We start from the raw sequence: 19,939 nt of genomic DNA on the forward strand, positions 1-19,939 counted from the left end.
ATCTACAATTTGATTCCATACTTATTGACACAAATTCATAACATAGCAGTTTAATAAAATTTTGAATGCAAGTCAACAAATATACTAAATCTGTAATTTCGTACAAATTAGGAACTCATATTAACAATACTTAAGAGCTAGAATATAAAATAAGAAACTTAGTTCTTTTTATTTTGTTGAGATATGGTTTATGTACTGAATCAAACACAGTAGCCCTGTTCACTGCTTTCTATTTTTTTTTAAATTGTCCCTTATATACACTTACTTCAGTACATGACATGAATAACCAATCAACATCTTAGAATACTCCTTAGTGGTTTTCTCAGCCATTTTAATTTTTGAAAAGGCTTCCTTGTTCTTTCAATCCAATATTTCAATGAGGTAGGTTGTGTCTTTGGTCTGCTCGATGTTTCATATTTTATAAAATTTAAATAAATCATAGTTAGTAAGCTTAATAAATCATAGGGGAATTTGTGATTTCAGTGTAGCTATGATTTGTTTGGTTATTTAATTGTATATATAAAACCTAAAAAAAAATTTTGTTTGATAACCTCCTCATGCAAAATTTTAAAAGGCTTAGCAACTTATGTCCAGCAACAATCCAAGTACAGAGGTTGTAGCTGGAAGATATAATGATTTGCTCTACTTTTGATTTATTGCTCTATATTTTAAGAAAAATAAGTTGAATAATTTATTTCTAAATATCAATAATCTATGTACATATGTAATGTATAATAACTGAAATGTGACTTTATATTACAAAATACTAGTCCAATAAAACACAGCCAAGACAGGGAAGTCTAATGATTGATTTTGTATTACTGGATATGTAAACTGAATGCACATGTACTACATCAGTTCAAACTATATAATCTTTAGGTAGGCATGACTGGAAGGTTGGTATAATAATAAATACATATATTCATATATAGCATTATAAGGCTTAAGCTACGTAAACTAAACATTTGTGTTTCTGTGCTATAATATGTAATCATTCTAACATGAAAAATGCATAATTTATAATTATTTCTTAATTTTTTTATAAAGGTTACAAGGTTGGTTAAGTGGCAGACCCCACATAGTTAGAGTATAGAAAATAACATCAAATATTACGTTTTACTAAAAACAAACACTTGAAATGTTTTAAAGAGGTTTCTGAGATTGTGCAAATAATATTTGAGATTTTGAGGACAAAAATTAGTTCTTTTAATCATAATATGAAATCACTTTGCACTTAGACTAGTGAAGAAATAAATTTTTTTCACAAACAAATTTTTAGTAAAAATATTTCTTTAAAAAAATCTTAAATTTGTTTACAAAAAGCTTTTAATATCTGCTAAATTTCTACTAAATGTGGTGAAGATAAACATGCTGTGTCAAAAGTCATAATGTAAATACTCCTGTTACATTATATCAAGCCCGTTACAGAAGAGCTAACCACGAGGCTACTGAAATACCTTATTCTTTTGTTTTAGTGATAGTTTAGATAAAAATTGCTATAAGGTGTATTGAAGCCCAAACTTAGAAAATCACTTAGTAAAATTCACTAGGTCCAAAGCTTCTTTGATTAGCCCAACACACCAGAGTAACAAAAAACATTAAATACTGTCTCTTGTCCATTAATCCAAGATTTGTGTAACTTGTGTTTTGTTTTCATGTTATGGAAGAAATAAAAGATAAAAAAAATAAAAATGATGTGTAAGAGAAGAGGCTTTAGTCTAATATTTAGAATGATTGTGTACTGTTAGCTTCTTTGAAAATTTTGTCTGCTAAGTGGAGTTATTTATTTTATTTTCAGCTAAAAAACCTAAAAAAGGATTTGCTACAGCCAAGCAGAGATTAGGAAAAATCTTGAAGATTCATAAAATGTTGCACTGACCCTCTCTTTTCTAGTGAATTCACCAGCATATGATCAGTGTACCTGGAATGTTCCCCTGACCATGTTGATCTGTTTTAGTAACAGATCCTTTGAAAGATGGAAGGCTCTGACTCTCAGGGAAACTAAGGAGCATGCAGACTGCATGACCTTACCACATCAACTTGCCTTGTTATTAGTTAAGTAACTGTGTCATATACCTGTTGCTTTTGTCTCAGACACTCCCTTTATCAGTCAGATACAGTAGCAGCATTTGATGGTATTTACAATACCTCACCCAATCGATTGAAACTGTATTGCACAACTCTGTTTAGTAAGTTAAAATTTATAACAATGTTTTTTTTTGCTTTTTTTTCATTTAGAAATGTTAACTCTACATGTCTCTCTGTTGATACGATACCAGTTGAGACTCAACATTAAACTTGTATACGCCATTTGAAACTTTTTTAACTGGGCTATAAACACTAACTAATGGATTCAGAATATGAATAATCTTTATTATTGTGCAACAGTAAAGATTAATGTGCTGTTAGCTATGCAAGTATTAGCTTTGTTCTTACAGGAGTTTTGGACTACAGGTAATTTTTTATTAGATATTTAATACACCATCATTACCAATTGTAAAGTGGAAACTGATATAAACTGTTATTAAGAACTGGTTAATGAAGTTTCTTCAATCAGTTCAGAATTATAATAAAAAATAATACCATACATAAACATTTTACAAATATTTCTGAATCTACTGCTTTAACTAGAATGGGAGATATCAGTGCAATCATCAATCTTAATGAAGAATGAGATCTCAATGGAAGACAACTAGAAATTTTTATTTAGTGATTATTAATATCAGCTGTGCTTTTATATGGTAACTGAAGGATTATTGTTTTTTTGCTTTAGCAAAAGGAAAACCTACTTATGGTTTTTAGAACATTAAGTATCCAAGCAGATGAATGTGCTTTGTTGAAATTGTTTGTTTTTTTATCTCCTTGATAGAACAAATTCATTATTTTGTATGGTGAAATCTTGCTTGTTAAATAGTGTTTAACATTTATTTAATTATCTTACATAAATAATTAGTGTGGATTATTTTAAACATCTGTGATTTAATGGTTATATATTTTAGATGTTTTGCAAAGAAGAATAATGTATGCATCATGTTTGATATAAAAAAAAAGACAATCATTTTGAGAAGATATATAAAATTGAGGGATATTGTATTTCTTGTAAGATAAGAAGGTCAAACAACTATATTAAACACACTGAGATACATTCAGCACCTCTTTGGTTTAACTGGACATTGGTCTTTTTATACTTTCTATATTTGGTTTATTGGCCCATAAGTGTTATGTTTTTTACAACCTCTAGATTTTAATTGAAGCTTTAGTCTTTCAGCATTATTTAATGTCCAAATGACATTTTTTTCCATTGTGGTCAGGAGCATTGCTACAGAATTACAATTGTAGACAAGAAATATGTTTGTAAAAATAGTAAATGCATGAATAGTCACTCATGGATGAAAAATTAAAGTATTAATATATATACATACATCTTTTAAAGGCAGATAAAACGTTTAAGCTGTTAACACACATACAGTTGTATTTGTGACCTCCCACTCATATATCAAACTGTCTAATCTTCCCACATCTTTGGTTCTTTCCTTTGAAGTTTTTAACATTTTTTTTCTAATGACTCACTCTATAGTTATACTTTTGAACTAGAGAATTATCAAAATGTTTGTGATACAGAAATTAAAGACAGAATATAATATGAAGGAAAGAGTGTTTGGGGAGTGGATTGGATAAGTTACTATGGCCTTCTACAGATCAGCATATAAATGTACATCACTCTCCATTATAACATCCAAACTAATTATAGGTCATGTGGTGATAATATGCTGATGCTTGGACTTTAAATACATATATTTGATATGTACCCTGATCAAAGACTTTGCCATTGTCATTATTAAAATGAAAGAACTTTGCTTGTGAACAGACATCTTATATCTCTTGTTACTTGTTTTTGGCTATGCTGTTAGCTTCCCACACTAAATGCTAGTTTCTTTCTCTTATCGACAACTTAACTATATTTGCAGATTAAGAAGTGATGATTTCTTAAGTATGCATGAAATGGGTTAATAATTTGCTTTTCATGCAGTACTTTAACAAAAAAAGTGTTACCTTCAACTTAGACACACAGTGATTAGTCAAGTAACGTAATTTGGATAACACTTGAGATTGTTGAGGCATTCCTGGGTGACAACTTTAAACAATGAATTAATATATGTTCTTGGCTAGCTCTCTTTTTTTTACTCTCAGCTAGGAGTGAAAATTTTGCACTTCTATTGGCTAACTTGTGTTATGAAACACAACTACAGGGAATGCAATGAATTTTGTAAACAGTAAAAAACCTCTGTTGTAACCATAATAAGCATAGAAATAATATTACAAATCCCATTTGTCAAGAATGTAGTTAACAATTCACTTACATTTAATAGTTTTTTAGTGGAATGACTAATACCAGTATGTAGCAACCAATATTAAATGACCTTCAGGTCAAAGATAATAGGCAACCCCAGGTGTCTAGTAGTAATGGCTTTTCTACAGTAATGTGTTTCATTGATCAAATAACCTAATAGTTAAATAAGATTGACATCAAAATAATATTTTCCATTCCCCCAAAAAGGCAACTATGAAAATGTCAAAAAACTTGAACATGGGTTATATTAATATCTTCTTAGCTCAGTTATAAGGAATTTTGTGAACCAGGTATTTTGTTAAGTAGAAACTAACAGTATATTTATTGTAACTGCATGCTGTATAAGACCTCAAAGTAAATAGTACCAAAGATTTTCATAATAATTTAAATAAGGTTCTGAATTTTAATCTTGTAGTGAAATAGAAAAAAATAAGAATTCTTACAGAAACAAGTAAAAAATAATGAATATATCTACAGATTTCCACAACAAAATTTACAGTGCAGACTTAGTTATATAAAAACAAAAATAGTAGTAATTATTACCAAATATGAAAAAAATATCATTACAGTAGAATTTTTCTTTTCAGCCAACCTGAAGTTTTTTCGTTTTTTAAAACAGATTTTCATTTGTCTGTGCTTAATAAGTTCAACAGAGTTTGTAGTTCTTTGTTGAACAGGTTTGAATTTAATGGTTTGTTCCTTGTTAGTCATTTTCTGAAATCCTGTGTTAGTGAAAAAATCTATTATAATTAATTTTGTATTTAATGAGTATTCCCCTAACTGCATGCCTGAGAAATAATAAAACCTTGGATATACTCAAAACAAATATTGAGTATGAAGATCATTTCTTTAGGAAAACATCTAACAAGTTTTGTGTTTTGGTAATAATTGTGATGTTTTTTAAAATGTTTGTGAATGTATAAATGTGTAACTGTAATAGTTTGCCAACACTGAGGTAAAATGATCAGACTTAAGTGGAATGTACATTATTATTGTTGCATGGACTTGTTTTGGTGGTATTTAATGCAGTAAAAGTTTGTTCATTTGGTTTTATCTGTAAAAAATATCCTTTGTGCTTGAATTAGTTGTAAACTCTTGTTTCACTTTAATCACGTCAGATTTTATTGTATATGAGTAACAGTTTCCATGTACAAGTTAACTGAGTTCTCCTGTAGCTAAATTGTTTATCTTTATATACAAGAGTTGTTCTAAAAATATTCAGTTTTTTTACCATACACCAACATGTAAAATATTTATCTGGTACTTCAAAATCCTGTATAATAGTCTTAAAGTGGCTTTGTTTTATTAAATTCCATTCAATGTTCTATTACAAATTATTTTGTATTTTCTAACTATAAGAAATTGAAATGTATTAAATGTACATTTGGAGATTTTACTGTGACCATAGAATGTAAAAAAAAAAATTAAAGTATGTATTTTTAACCATAGAGTTATGCAAATTTTGTAAAATTATCACCTTAAACCTTTGAGTTTGTGACGATGTTTTCAATATATACATTAAGAAGAAATTTTAAATAGAAAATTCCATTTAAAAATGAATGTTTTATGTGACATTTAAAGTATTTGCTTTTTTTTTTTTTTTTAATAAGTACCCTAACTTCTGTTTCCAAGCAGACACAATTGTATGTATAGTCACAAGTTCATTATCTCGTATAATTTATTTTTGCTCTTGCTTTTCAGCTACTTGGTATATGTAACCAATATATTCTTGTAGGTATGATTGTGATGTATATACTCTTGTTCCTTTGTCAATCATTTTTGGAAGAATCATAAGCATTTATTGTTGTTTTTTGGCCATTTTTAACTATGCTTATGATTTTATCATCTGTATGTCTGCTAATGTACAACACGTATTAAAAGAGAATAATAACTTCATTAAATAGTTTGTATACTTTCAAAAAAGTGGTTACTTCTCGTAACTCTAAATTGCTTTCTAAAAGTAATATTACTTTAATTAGTGCCAATATAAAAATTAATATCTACCTAGCACTCAAAGTAATATTTTTCTGTGTGTGTGCCAATGAATATAAAGCTAAGATTTGGATTGTGATTTCTGTGGTGGACACAATGCAATTTTGATCTGAAATGCAAACAAGCTTTTTCACAGCTGTTATAAAAAAAAAAGGCATCATATAAATGTTGTTGCTTATGCTTCAATGCTAAAGGTACTAACTTTGCAAAGAATGTAATAACATTTATGTTGCTAATCAGTGTCTAAAGGAAGTACACAAATTATTTTAAAAAATAATTACAATATCATTAAATTGTATTTAGAAAAAAAATATTTTTAATGTAGTGTATCTTGTAGCTGACTCCCCCACCCAATTAGAATATGTTGATTTCTTTTACCCTTGAAATTGAAGTTATTACATTTCACGAAAACTGTTTCGTAGAGGAGAACATGAGCTTTCTTGTCAAGAAGAATCAGTTAACTACGATTAACCTTAGAATTATTAAGGATTGATATCATTAGTGAACCTGACGATGACCAAAGGAGTTCTAAACGTTGTTCGCTCCTCTACATAGTGCTTTCTCTACCCACATCATCCGTTTTTACATATATGATGATGTGTTGTTGTTTTTTTAATTACAAAACCACTTATGCACCAAACTGTGGGTCCATGACTTTGTTAATGTGCCCTTGAGAACACATTAGTTACTCAAACAAATTGAACAAAAATTCCATGACTACTGCAATTAACCTCTGTAATTAGTACTGGAGCCCACTAGTTATATGACATAGTGTTGTAACAGACAGAAATGTAAGGTAACCCAGTACATGAACAATACCAGGTGGTAAATAATATTAAAAAGACGTCAATTTGAGAGTCAAAATATGCAAAAAAGGGAAATAAGTATAAAGATATTCTCAGGTATAATAAAGCATAAAAAAGGCTTATATACTCACTATATTCGTTCATATGTACATGTGCGTAGGCGTATTATATATATATATATATATAACCATAGTGGACTGCAACTGCTTCAGAGTACTGTATAGTTACTATAGAAGAATGAATACGAAAGCAAAACACAACTTACGAAGAAAATTAATCGCGGACAAAAAACAACACAAGAAATTATACTATTTGGGAAATATTGGAATACTTCCTTTCTTTTCAGAATTATCTTTCTTGCATTCTTGGTAAATGGCATAATTCTTCGGGTTCTTTGTTTGTTTTTGGCACCATTTTTTTTCACTTGTAATCCGATTTTGCAGAGACACTCCTGTCATTTTAGTGTATTCCTTTAAATGTTTTGTTGCTATTAAAGGGCAGGAATAAGGTAATTTAATTTTTTGAAAAACGAAACATTTTCTTAAATTACTAACGATAATTTATATTAAAAAAGCAAATGGTATGAAGAAAAATCATAACCATACAAAAGTACAAAAATAATAATTTCAAAAGTAAATGTATAACATTTAGAACTAGTAACTTCTATGGAAACATAGGGTTCCTGCCATTTGAACGACCAAATATATCTGGTGCCATTCAAGTTATTTGATAAAGTCTCATTTGCTAGATTTCTTACTGTTTATAAGTGGAAGTGAGAATAATGTCTCTTGAGCCATGATTGAGCGTAAATACGTTTTCACTAGATCTAAGGCACTGAATGATCGTTCCGAGGAACAGGAGGTTTGTTTTTGAATTTCGCACAAAGCTACTCGAGGGCTATCTGTGCTAGCCGTCCCTAATTTAGCAGTGTAAGACTAGAGGGAAGGCAGCTAGTCATCTCTTGGGCTACTCTTTTTACCAACGAATAGTGGGATTAACCGTAACATTATAACGCTCCCACGGCTGGGAGGGCGAGCATGTTTAGCGCAACAGGGATGCGAACCCGCGACCTTCAGATTACGAATCGCACGCTTTAACACGCTTGGCCATGCCGGGCCTGGAACAGGAGGTTGCAAATATCCCAGAATTGATGCAATCATACAAAACACGGGGAAAATATATGAAAATTTTTGAGCAACCTTAGCAACAAATTTCAGAGAAGAACTAGAAGTTTCCTTAACTTTGGTATTTTTCTCAGATTTTCCCTCGATTCTTGATATTCTCATCAATTTCAAAAATTTTGCAATCTTCAACTCTATCTGAAAAGACAATATCTCATAATACTAAAAGAATACACTGGTCATCTCATCAAAATGACATATTTTCTGATACGACAGTGTTAAGGCTATCAAAGTAGATATTCACTGAACAGTGCTTGAAGACGTCTCGAAAGTGTTTTTCATATATTTTGACTTTCCTGAATTCTACAGAGGTGTTTTAAAACTTTTTTTCTTTCCATCAAGCAGGCCATGGCCTGGACTAAACATAATATACTATTAAAGTTGTCATCATTTATTAATCCTTGTAGTGTTAATACTACAGAATCTGTAGTTTTCCTTTATAGTCAAATATCTATTGCCTTCTTTTGGCAATGTAATTCTTAAAACTGTTAGGCGAAAGATGAATTTAGAGTCGCATCCTGCAATTAAAAGAGCAACAGGTTCACTGTGTGTTTGGCATCAGTTAGAGGAGTTGCATTTACAATGATTCATCGTGAGGTATATGTAGGAGCTTTGTCTACCAGTACAAGGCCCGATAAATACTATCACATTAATTATAACTAGTATAATTAAGACTTGTACTTTATAATATTTTGTAAATATCAAAAGCAGAACAAAAACAATATTGACACACTACATAAATACACATGTAGAAGTATCTCAGATATAAAAAAACACTGTAGTATAGGTATTATTATTGGTAATTAGTTTATTTTGTGTTTGTAATTCATTGATGTCAATTCTATGGAGATTTCTAGAATACCTAAGTGATAGATATATAAATAACTACGACAAGACGAGAGAAACAATAAAAGTAAAGTCACTCGAAAGAGAAGTTCGGTCACAGAAAAGTAATAAAACGTGAAGTTAACCATCATGATAAATGGTCTGATTGTTTATATGTTAGACTGAGATTAACAGTGTGAAAGAGATAATGATAATAATTTGTCTTGTAAAAGGGTGTTCTAAACAAATTGAATCTGCTTGTATGGATTTTGACAAAAGGCACATGGTTATTGGAATTAGGAAAAATTGGATGATCATTGAAAGTTCAAGATACAACTGCATTAACTAAAGCGACAGCATAAGTGAATTATACAGGGATACTATTGTGATAGAAACTGATAAAATATATCAATTTACCAACTGAATTCTGAAGCAACTAAATTGGCCTAAGTGGACTTTTGACAACAAGAAGAGAACTGTATACTGTTTGAAATGCAACTGTGATCTGTATCATGTAAAGAATTTTTGTACATACGTTTAATTTCTTTCGAATATAAAAATTATTTTAAAGCAAGTGGAGTACATGCTGTTCATTTATTGTCGAATTTATCGCCAACAAGTCAAAGACACCTACTGTAGAAAAATCCTTAACCCAACAGACCCATGTAATTACATTATTATGCATACTGAAAAGTAGTTTCCGAAAACGTATAATAGTATATTTTACATTAATGGATAAAAAATTAATTACTATGTTTTATTAATATATATGCATATTACTGTCATGTTCAGCTCTTAGATTTAACCTCGGACCGGCATGGCCAAGCGTGTTTAGACGTGCGACTCGTAATCTGAGGGTCGCGGGTTCGCATTTCGGTCGCGCCAAACATGCTTGCCTTTTCAGCCGTGGGGACGTTATAATGTTACGGTCAATCCCACTATTCGTTGGTAAAAGAGTAATCCAAGAGTTGGCGGTGGGTGGTGATGACTAGCCGCCTTCCCTCTAGTCTTACACTGCTAAATTACGGAACGGCTAGCACAGATAGCCCTCGAGTAGCTTTGTGCGAAATTCCAAAACAAACAAACAAGATTTAACATCAGCGTAGTTCATTAACGCTCGACAACAGGGGATTCAAGGAAATTAAATCCGAAACTGTTTCTTTAAAATTATTCACATAAAAAGAAATGGTAATGGGACATAAATTCATAGTCGAAACAAAAATATTTATGCTAAAACAACACATGATACAATATAAAAAATTAAATATGTATAGTGAATATGTAAACCAGAACCAGGAGGATATATAAAAAAAATCTTGAATATTTTCTCTTTCTAGTTCACTATGCTCTCCATTATAAGTTATATAGTCAGCTTACACTAAACGTAAAGTTTAAGAGTTAAATAAACTGAAAATTGCTCTCGTAAATTAGATTAAAATATGAATAAAACAAATGCAAATATTTAAAATGTAAATTATCAGAAAACCCTAACTCCTTCGCTAAAATAAGTTTCTTAAAATAATAAAAACTTAAAAGTCTAATGAAGTCCTCGAGACACACTACGTTATAAAGTTCTAAAAATAAAAGTCTAAATTAAAAAGTCCCCTGCTGGTACAGCCGTAAGCCTACAGATTTACAACGCTAAGATCAGGGGTTCGATTCCCCTCGGTGGACTCAGCAGATAGCCCCATGTGGCTTTGCTCTAAGGAAACACACACACTATCTTCCGTATAGAAAACATAACATAGATAATTTGCGAATGAATGGGCTGTATGTATTGTAAAAAGGGAAAGTCGACTAACTAATTCAAGCGCCTTACCTCATCCAAACTAAGAACTCTATGAAACACGATTTATTTTTTTTAGATAATAATAACATATTCCTGTACTATATTATTAATCGGTTTTAATATTTATTTCACATGATTGATTACAGTTGACTAAAAAACCTAAGTTTCAAGACGAGTTAATTTCGATTTCCAATAGCATGCAATTCACATTTTAACCTGTAACACAAACGAAACTGATCTTTTTAGCTACAGAATCAGTATTAACTTGCACTAGAAGAACTTTATGTTCAAGGGCTACTTGTGTTAGTTATTTTTAATTTTGAAATGATGCACTAGAGAACAGGCAGGTAGTCAACAATTCTCATTGCTGACTCATGAACTATTCTCGTTTGATCATATAGTGGGATTTAACCGTCCTTTAATTCTTAAATTATTTTTTTCCGTAATTCTTACTTTAAACGAGAATATTACTTTTCTTATTCAGTTTAATTTAAAAAGCGCAAAACTAGCAATTATTTTCCGTTAATATTTTGGCCACCATGTCTTTATAAATATTTTCCTTTTGTTAAAGAAAGTGTAGAATTCACTGAGAATAGTAAGGTTTATTATTATTATTATTTGGGCAACCATAGAAGTTATATTTACCATTCTTGAGCTAGTGAACTTTTCTTGTTACTAAGGTGTATCAATGGCTCAGTCGGATAACCTATTACATGAACCCGGATTGCTACATTTTTTATTTGTGATTTTAATTTATGGTAAAACAATTAAGAAAGCCTGTAGCCGGACGGAGTTGCAAAAAATCACCCTAAGTGCTAAGTAGTGAAAAATGTATCAGATGGAAAGGAAGAAAAAAAGAAATAAAGCGAAGGTTATGAAGTAAGCCTTAATTGGAAATCACTGGTGAGGTCTTAGTCCCAGCTATGTTGTGCATGTGATCATCAGTATAATAAAATTAATAATAAAAGGCCTGGCATGACCAGGTGGGTTAAGGCGTGCAACTCATAATCTGAGGGTCGCGGGTTCGCATCCCCGTCGCACCAAACATGCTCACCCTTTCAGCCGTGGGGACGTTATAATGTTACGATCAATCCTACTATTCGTTGGCAAAAGAGTAGCCCAAGAGTTGGCGGTGGGTGGTGATGACTAGCTGCCTTCCCTCTAGTCTTACACTGCTAAATTAGGATCGGCTAGCGCAGATAGCTCTCGAGTAGCTTGCGCGAAATTCAAAACCAAAAAACAAACAAAACAATAATAATAAAAATTCAAGGTAGTTTAATTTTTTTTGTTATGTGAATAAAAAGAGTTTAGATTGCTTTGGGAAATTGCGTCACGATGTTTACGTGTGTTTGAATGTACGTGTAATTCCAATATAGCGAATATATCCTTTGACAAAATTGGTTAATATGTCATAGCTAGTGTAAGCCTACACATTGGTATGGGGAGTTTAAAAATGTGACCGTATCTGGGACAAATATATTACTTATTGTTACAAATGTGCTTGGGCAAAACAAATTAATAATAATAATAAAAAAAAGATTGTAGAGTTGCTATGAGCCAAAAATTGAAGGTTATTTCAAGAAATAGAAAAAGACAACACTTGCAGATAATGCGAAAGCTTCTTGTAAGTCTATAAAAAGAACTGTTCAAATACTATCTATTGTAGTACCGTTAACAACCTACTTCTGGCCAAGTATTTCCTCAATCAGCAGTAAAACAGGAGGTGGGGATGCTATAGAAGTTGTAGACGCAAATGATTGATATATTTACTACGGAATTTATACAGTCCTAAAGTCGATGGTGCATTCTCCATTTACTGTGTTATCTTTGTTACTTTGTCTTTGGTGATCAGCAGAACATGCGTATCAAATCTTAGCCTTAGGGTTAGAATAAGTGCTGTTGTTAGACCCACCTGGTGATTACAATAACTTCGCCGTAAAAATTACATTTCTTTTTAGTCAAATATTACACTAACAGTAAACAATAAAAGGCTAAAAATAGCCAAGAGATTGCCTTCACATCTTAAGTCAAGACAATTGTGGTTAAACAACTATTCTATGCCATAGGTCATAATTAAAAAGTTAAGCCATTTTAATCTAGGTCTATGAGAGATGGGAATCAAAATTCTCTTTTGCATATCAATACGCCTTTGAGAGGTGATTTGCACGTGATAATGGTACGTTAAATAATAATAATAATTATTTATAAATTATGATAATTATTACTAATATTCTGCATGTAACAAATAACAATCAGCAGCCTCGAATTTATTCTGATAAATGCCTGTTGTGTAAATTGGCTTAGATTTTATTTTTTTAGAATGGGTTTTTTGTTTGTTTTTGAATTTCGCGCAAGGCTACGCGAGGGCTATTTGCACTAGCTGTCCGTAATTTAGTAGTGTAAGACTAGAATGAAGGCAGCTAGTCCTCACCACCCACTGCTTACTCTTGGGCTACTCTTTTACTAACTAATGGGATTGACCATAACATTTTAACGCTCCCACGGTTTAAATGGGCGAGTATGTTTGACGTGATGGCGATTCGAACCCGCGTTTCTAAGATTACGAGTCAAGTGCCTTATCCACCTGGACATGGCGGGCCTTTAGAGTGTGTGTGTTTGTGTGTTTTCTTATAGCACAGCCACATTGGGCTTTCTGCTGAGCCCACCGAGGGGAATCTAACCCCTGATTTTAGCGTTGTAAATCCATAGACATACCGTTGTACTAGCGGGGGGCAAAGAAAGAATGGCAATGGTGGGGGCCTTTAGAGAAAGTGGCTATAAAGTTTAATATAACGTATATTCGTAAGCAATGTCAGATCTTCATGGAATTTTGCTATTACACCCGAATTTCCATTTAATTAGATAAACAATGGAACTAATAATGTGGTGTGTGTGTTTTTTTTTTACTGTGCTTCTACTGCTGCAGTTAGACATTGTATAGAATATTAATACCTTGCCTAATTGCTGGTCTGTGAATCGTTCATTACTAGACTAGCAGGTCTGCTGGCTAATAATTTTTTTTTAAAACTGAATTTATAAATATCGTTTTCACATCAATTAGATAATTTATCATATTAAGAAGTGCGTTTTTAATGATAGATATTAATATTTAATTTTGAAACTTAGAATTAAATAGGTTCTTTTCAAACATTTTTACGATGTTAAATATATATTATATATAGTAAATACGGGTTTCTATAAACTAAAGTGACATTGTCACTGAGGGGCAATTATATAAAGGTACACTTAATTTATGGATAATTTCAAAGAGACCCATTCTATTATGCCACAATGTAATTATGGTTTTCTTTATTTCAGATAAGGACCTAATTTATGAGTTCAAGCATTTCATAAATATTATGATATCCTCTGAGGAATTATTGTGTGTAATATTGGGATGGTTGACGGACAGAAATACTTTTTACCAGCAGCAAAATGGGAGGGGGGATGCTATAGAAGTTGTAGGTGCAAATGATTGATATCTTTTGCATGGAAGGTGTACTGTTCGAAAGTCGATGGTGCATTCTGCATTTCCCGTGCTTTCTCTGTCAACGTTGAAGAGCGAGTAACTTCACAGCCTAGCAGAGGAAGCTGCTATGTTTGACAGAAAATCCGGAGCAAGATATTACTGTGGAGCTAAACAAGAAAAAAGACAACAAAGAGAAATATCTTCATATTTTGAATTAAAAATACATTAAAAATAAGTTTAGGTATATGTGAAAAAAATTGACAATATGGTTTAAAACATCTTTAAGATATGCTATTTATCATGTTCAAAGGAATGAATACACTGTCTAGCTGTATTAGCATAATTATGACAAAAATTATGTACTTTATAAACTCTGTATGATATTTAATAAACCAATTTTAATATTCCATTATTTGTAGTAAAATAGTTAGAAAAGTTTAATTAAAAAATAAAGACAATGTACAGAATTATTAATGAAAGATATAAATCCTGTATAAAAATATTTTAAAAGTGGCAAAATCTAATTTGATTAGTCTTATGTTCTAAATGACTAATGCTTTTCAGTTGTGTTTATTCTTTTTCTTTAAAAAACGTCATACATAGTGTATCTAGGATTTGAACGATTCAGTTGTAAAAAACAGGGTCTACATTGATTAGATTTACTGTTCTCCTATTCTAACTTGCATCGAAAAGAGAATTCTAATGAATCAGGAATATATCTCAGGCCAACTCAGAGCTTCCCGGAGATTCTAGCTTCCTTTCGGACTCTCGTCTCTAATGGTTGGAACACTCAAAACACCAATTTAAGAACCAACCCAGCCAATACTATGGCTATGGGCCTGCATTTAGGATATTTACCGCCGTGCGTAATTTCAATCTATTGACTAGAGGGAGACGGTTGTACCCTACGCTCTACATCCGTATTAGTTAAAACTTAAACCCGTCACACCAAACATGTTTGGCCTTTCAGTGGTGACGACGTTATATTGTACGATCAACTCACTATTCGTTGGTAAAAGAGTAGCCCAAGAGTTGGAGGAGAGTGGTGATGACTAGCTGCCTTTCGTCTAGTTTTACACTGCTAAATTAGGGACGGCAAGCGGAAATAGCCTTTGTGTAGCTTTGCGAGAAATTCAAAACAAACAAATATATATAAGTTTTATAGTGCACCCTCAAGTTTAAAGTGCGAGATTTTTAAAATGTCATTTGTTTGTTTGTTTCTTGCAAGCTCTGAAATTCAGCGCTCAAAAAAATAGGGCCGACTAGCATCCACACACTTCCATACTTATGTGCTGTTATGTATCTCTAAAATTGTAATAGCAACGTTGCAATAAAAATTATTGTATTTTACTAATACAAAACAGAGCCAGTTATAGGATTATCTACATATTTTGTGTGTTTTGGAAAAAAAAAAGAATAGTTTGTTGCAAACAAACAAAAATACATCAACAGGTAAAAGAACATCTAAACATATACGAGAAAATTCTATCATTTAAAATATCAAAAAGAAATTTGTTGGTATTCGATATGCATATTACTAACGTGTTCCATCAGTATTTGAATCAAGTATTGCACTGCTTACTCGGAGAGTGAAGTGAAAGTATATAATAATAGAAGAATGATTGGGTGGTTAAAGAAAATGTCAATCATTATTAGTGGACCAATGGTGTGGGTCATTGAGCTATATTAAGACAAAATGGCGACCGGTACAGGTCGAGAAGTATGTGAGGCGAAAGAGTGTAATACAAACAGTTGGATACCTGGAAGACAGTGTGTTTTAGCTAAATTACCAACTAGAATTGGGCGTGAACAATTTCATTCTTCGTTTTATGAGGTGAATTGAACATTTCGTTATTATAATTTATGTATCTATATAGTGCCAGTGTTGCTGTTACTGTATAGTAATTAGTAATGATAATATGATGTTACATGCGATTACTAGTACAGATGATACATGAGTGTGTTGGTTTGGTTGATCTCGTTATTATTAATAGTAATATAATTACTTATAACTGAGCTGAATACATTCGTGAGGTTGAAACATAATTAGTACTATTAATATTCCTGTTTAGGCCTATACGTAGTTCAACTTGTATATATTTTTCTTTGAGTTTTAATTTTAATGTTAGTGCTTTTATAATGCCCTTTGATGTATGTAGTACTAGTAGTATCACACTTTTCAAATTAGTTTGCTAAAACCTTTTGTTAATTTTAGATATTAAATTATGCTAATGAAAGTTAGCCTTGCGCATTATATATATATATATATATATATGTATGTGTGTGTTTAACTTAAGAGTTGATTTATCCTACACCAACTTCAGTATCTTCATATTTTGACCCATGTTATTTAAAAGCATGTAGAGTCAACAGGAAAAGCTTTTGGTAACAAAAAAGAAGCAATAATCTAAGAGGCTATGGAAAAACCTACTTTTGAATAATCTTGTTTTGTTTTTTATCTGATCTAAATGCATATTCTACTGCAGTGTAATGGAGATTTGATAAGCTTATGTATTTTATAGCTTATTAACTTTTATTTCAGGGTATTTCTTAGTTTAATGAAAACTATTCTGTAATTTCATATTTTAAACACAAACTAATTACAAGTAAGCATGTACACTTGCATGTTTTAATAAGACAGTTAAGGTGCGTTACTTTTACTAACATTTAAAACATTAATGGAATAATTGCCCCTTTAAATATTACTATCTGTAACAAAATGGAGGAAATTTAGTTTGTTACTGCATTAAGCTAAGTTTTTAAAAATAAATTTATCAACTGTATTTACCTTATATTAAAAAACAAATATTTCAACCACTGTTATCTCAAGTCTTTTAAGTCAAGTACTACAATCACTAAATCTTCCTTTAAACAGTGCAGATGGGGTTCTTATGTGGTATCATCAGGCCTCAAAAGAGTATAATTATAAAGTATGATATTCTTTCAACAGTTAAGATTTTGAAAAAAGCAGGAAAAAAAACAGTAAATTTGAAACTTGTAAAATTTAACACAAGTTTAGATTGATGTAATAAATGGATTCAAGAACTATGTACTGTATGTATTGAAAATTGAAGGATACCTTACATTTTAGGGTTAAAAATTTGTATTATTCAGCATATTAGGTATTTTGAGCAGTTAATTGTATGCATTTAAGTATGAGAATAATGGCTCTTTTTGTACTATGTTTAGAAATTCTGCTTGTTTCTTTTCATGAAATTGAAGCAGTGAAAATATAAAGAAAGTAAGGTGTGCTATTTAAATGTGTATTTTCTTAATTTTGTAAGTTAAAACTACTACAAGTAAAGTGGATTAAAATTGTTTTATTTTTTTTACACAACTTTAATAGTTGCCCAGTCTGTGTTTTCACTCATTTTTTGTGGATTTACACTGTTGATATACAGAAGTTTGATGCTGTGTTCTTTCTGAAATAAGACGTACATGCAATAAAAAATAATCATTTGTCTTCCACTCTTTACTTTATGAACATGTGGAAACTTTTGTAAATATGTGAATTAATCATGCAAAACTGTTATGCAAACACTAACAAATGGCCAATGAAATTAATGTATTAAGTGTAGAAATGTATAAAGGGAGTAATATATAGCATTAAAAGACAAAAATGAAGCTGGTGGTTTATCTTGGCCATCTTATCCACTTAATTAAACTAAACACTAAAATACTCAAATTAGTCCTTTTCATTCCAAAATATATCAAGCATTTCTTTAAAAGATCTTAAATTAACTGCTTGTACCACATTTGAAAGCAATCCATTCCAAATTCCTACCACCCTGTTAGAAAAATAAAATTGTTGGAGCTGTCATAATGTGTATTTGTGTTTTCTAGTCTTACCAGTCTCACTATTAAATGACATGTCAACATTATAAATTATCTTAACAATCATAAATATTTCAATCACATACATTCAAATTCTTCTTGTCATCAGAAAATAAGTTCAAGTGTCTTAACCTATTCTTGTATGGCAACATCTTTATCTTGGGTATCATCTTAAGAAGCAGCCTTCCTTGAAATGCTAAATTAGAGAGCAGGCAGCTAGTCAATAATTATCATTGCTAACTAATAAACTAATCTTTTTGAACAGTGAGATATAACCATCATTTGTATAGAGTTTTTATGACCCTAGAGCTCTTTAGACTTATATTCACTATTTCTGTATATATAACCTAAAGTCCTATTTTTCTTGCATGTTACTTGAATGGCTTAAGAGACTGATGAATGAGAGTATTAAGAACTTTTTCTTCCATAACATTGATTAGGTTTTCCAAGCAAATTATAATTGAAATTGTGGTACTTGCTGTTTGGTCACTCATATTGCCAAATAATCAAAATTCCTTGCAAAGCAGTAGCATCCTCCTCAGGATATAATTACCAAAACTTATTTCATCAGCAAATTTAAATTAACTATTGGCCATTGCATTATTTGTATCATTGATGTGAATCAAAAAGAGCAAAGGTTCTAACACTGAGCCTCAAGATCACCATTTGTGACATTAATCCAATTTGACTGAACTCTGTTTGTAACAACTCTGTTTTATTCTGTCTAGCCAGTTTTATATCTAGTGAACCAACCTATTTCCCTCACCCATGTAGATAACTTTTTAACAAGCCTTTTTATGTGGTAGCTTGCTAAATGCTTTTGAAAATCCAGATACATCAAATGTACACAAGGAGAACCTCTACAAATAATGTAAAAATAGTAGTAATGAAAACTTTTCCCTATCAGTGAAACCATGCTGACTATCCAACAAAATTTTGAACTTTAGTAAATGACTTTACAAAGCATCTCTTATTAGCCTTTTAAAAACTTTTCCCACTACTGATGTAAGGCTAATAAGAATATAATTAGAGAGATAATTTTTCTTCTCTCTTTAAACTTTTCAATTTTCTTTGCAAGCTCAGAATTAATGTGATCATCTTGTTTATATCTAGCAACTGTTGAGGATGAGGAAGATTGCTTAAATCATCATTAGTATAAACTGAAAAAAATTATAATTTTATAACCCAGCTTTCCAGTAATCATCAGATATTAGCTTTTCTGTGTCATCCTTTGAAGGCTCTGTTTCCATCCTAACATTTTGCTTATCCTTAGTGTATTTGAAGAAATCTTTCTAATTGTTTCTTAGATCAGCCTTTTTTGTATACTTTTCTGTTTCCTCACTTCTCATTTGAAAAACTATTCTGAACTTGTATAACCCTCCAATCCTCCCATCACTGCAGTCACTTTGAACTTCTTATATTTGTTTTTTTTTCAACTTTATTTTTTATGCCTATCATGATACAACCTGTTTTTAACTTGTAGCCACACTTTTTTGTTGACAAGAAAAATGTATTTCTTAATTATTTATTTTAACATTTAGGGAACATTTGATCAGTATCCCTAACTAATTCAGGTGTTCAGTTCTCAACAAATAATTCTCATCTCATCAAAATGTTTTTTTTTTAAATTTGGAATCAAAATTTCATTATCCCTTATCTTCACATGCAGCAAAACATGATATCTAATTAAGA

At 31.0% G+C, this 19,939-nt stretch overlaps 2 protein-coding genes across 4 annotated transcripts in view; both read left to right on the forward strand.

Annotated features, from left to right (window-relative positions):
• LOC143222275 (histone lysine demethylase PHF8-like) overlaps nucleotides 1-6,274 on the forward strand; it is a 91,367-nt gene extending 85,093 nt beyond the window's left edge. For all 3 annotated transcript variants that reach the window (XM_076448567.1, XM_076448568.1, XM_076448569.1), the window contains one exon: nucleotides 1,799-6,274. In XM_076448567.1, coding sequence (XP_076304682.1) covers nucleotides 1,799-1,878 — 80 coding nt within the window. In that variant the 3' untranslated portion in view covers nucleotides 1,879-6,274. The remainder of the gene's footprint in view (nucleotides 1-1,798) is intronic.
• Nucleotides 6,275-16,005: 9,731 nt separating this feature from the next.
• LOC143222276 (uncharacterized) overlaps nucleotides 16,006-19,939 on the forward strand; it is a 47,370-nt gene continuing 43,436 nt past the window's right edge. Inside the window, exon 1 of the mRNA XM_076448570.1 lies at nucleotides 16,006-16,247. Within this exon, the coding sequence (XP_076304685.1) occupies nucleotides 16,110-16,247 (138 nt within the window). The 5' untranslated portion in view covers nucleotides 16,006-16,109. The remainder of the gene's footprint in view (nucleotides 16,248-19,939) is intronic.

Source organism: Tachypleus tridentatus, chromosome 8 (genome assembly GCF_004210375.1).
Source record: "Tachypleus tridentatus isolate NWPU-2018 chromosome 8, ASM421037v1, whole genome shotgun sequence".
Lineage (NCBI taxonomy): Eukaryota > Metazoa > Arthropoda > Merostomata > Xiphosura > Limulidae > Tachypleus > Tachypleus tridentatus.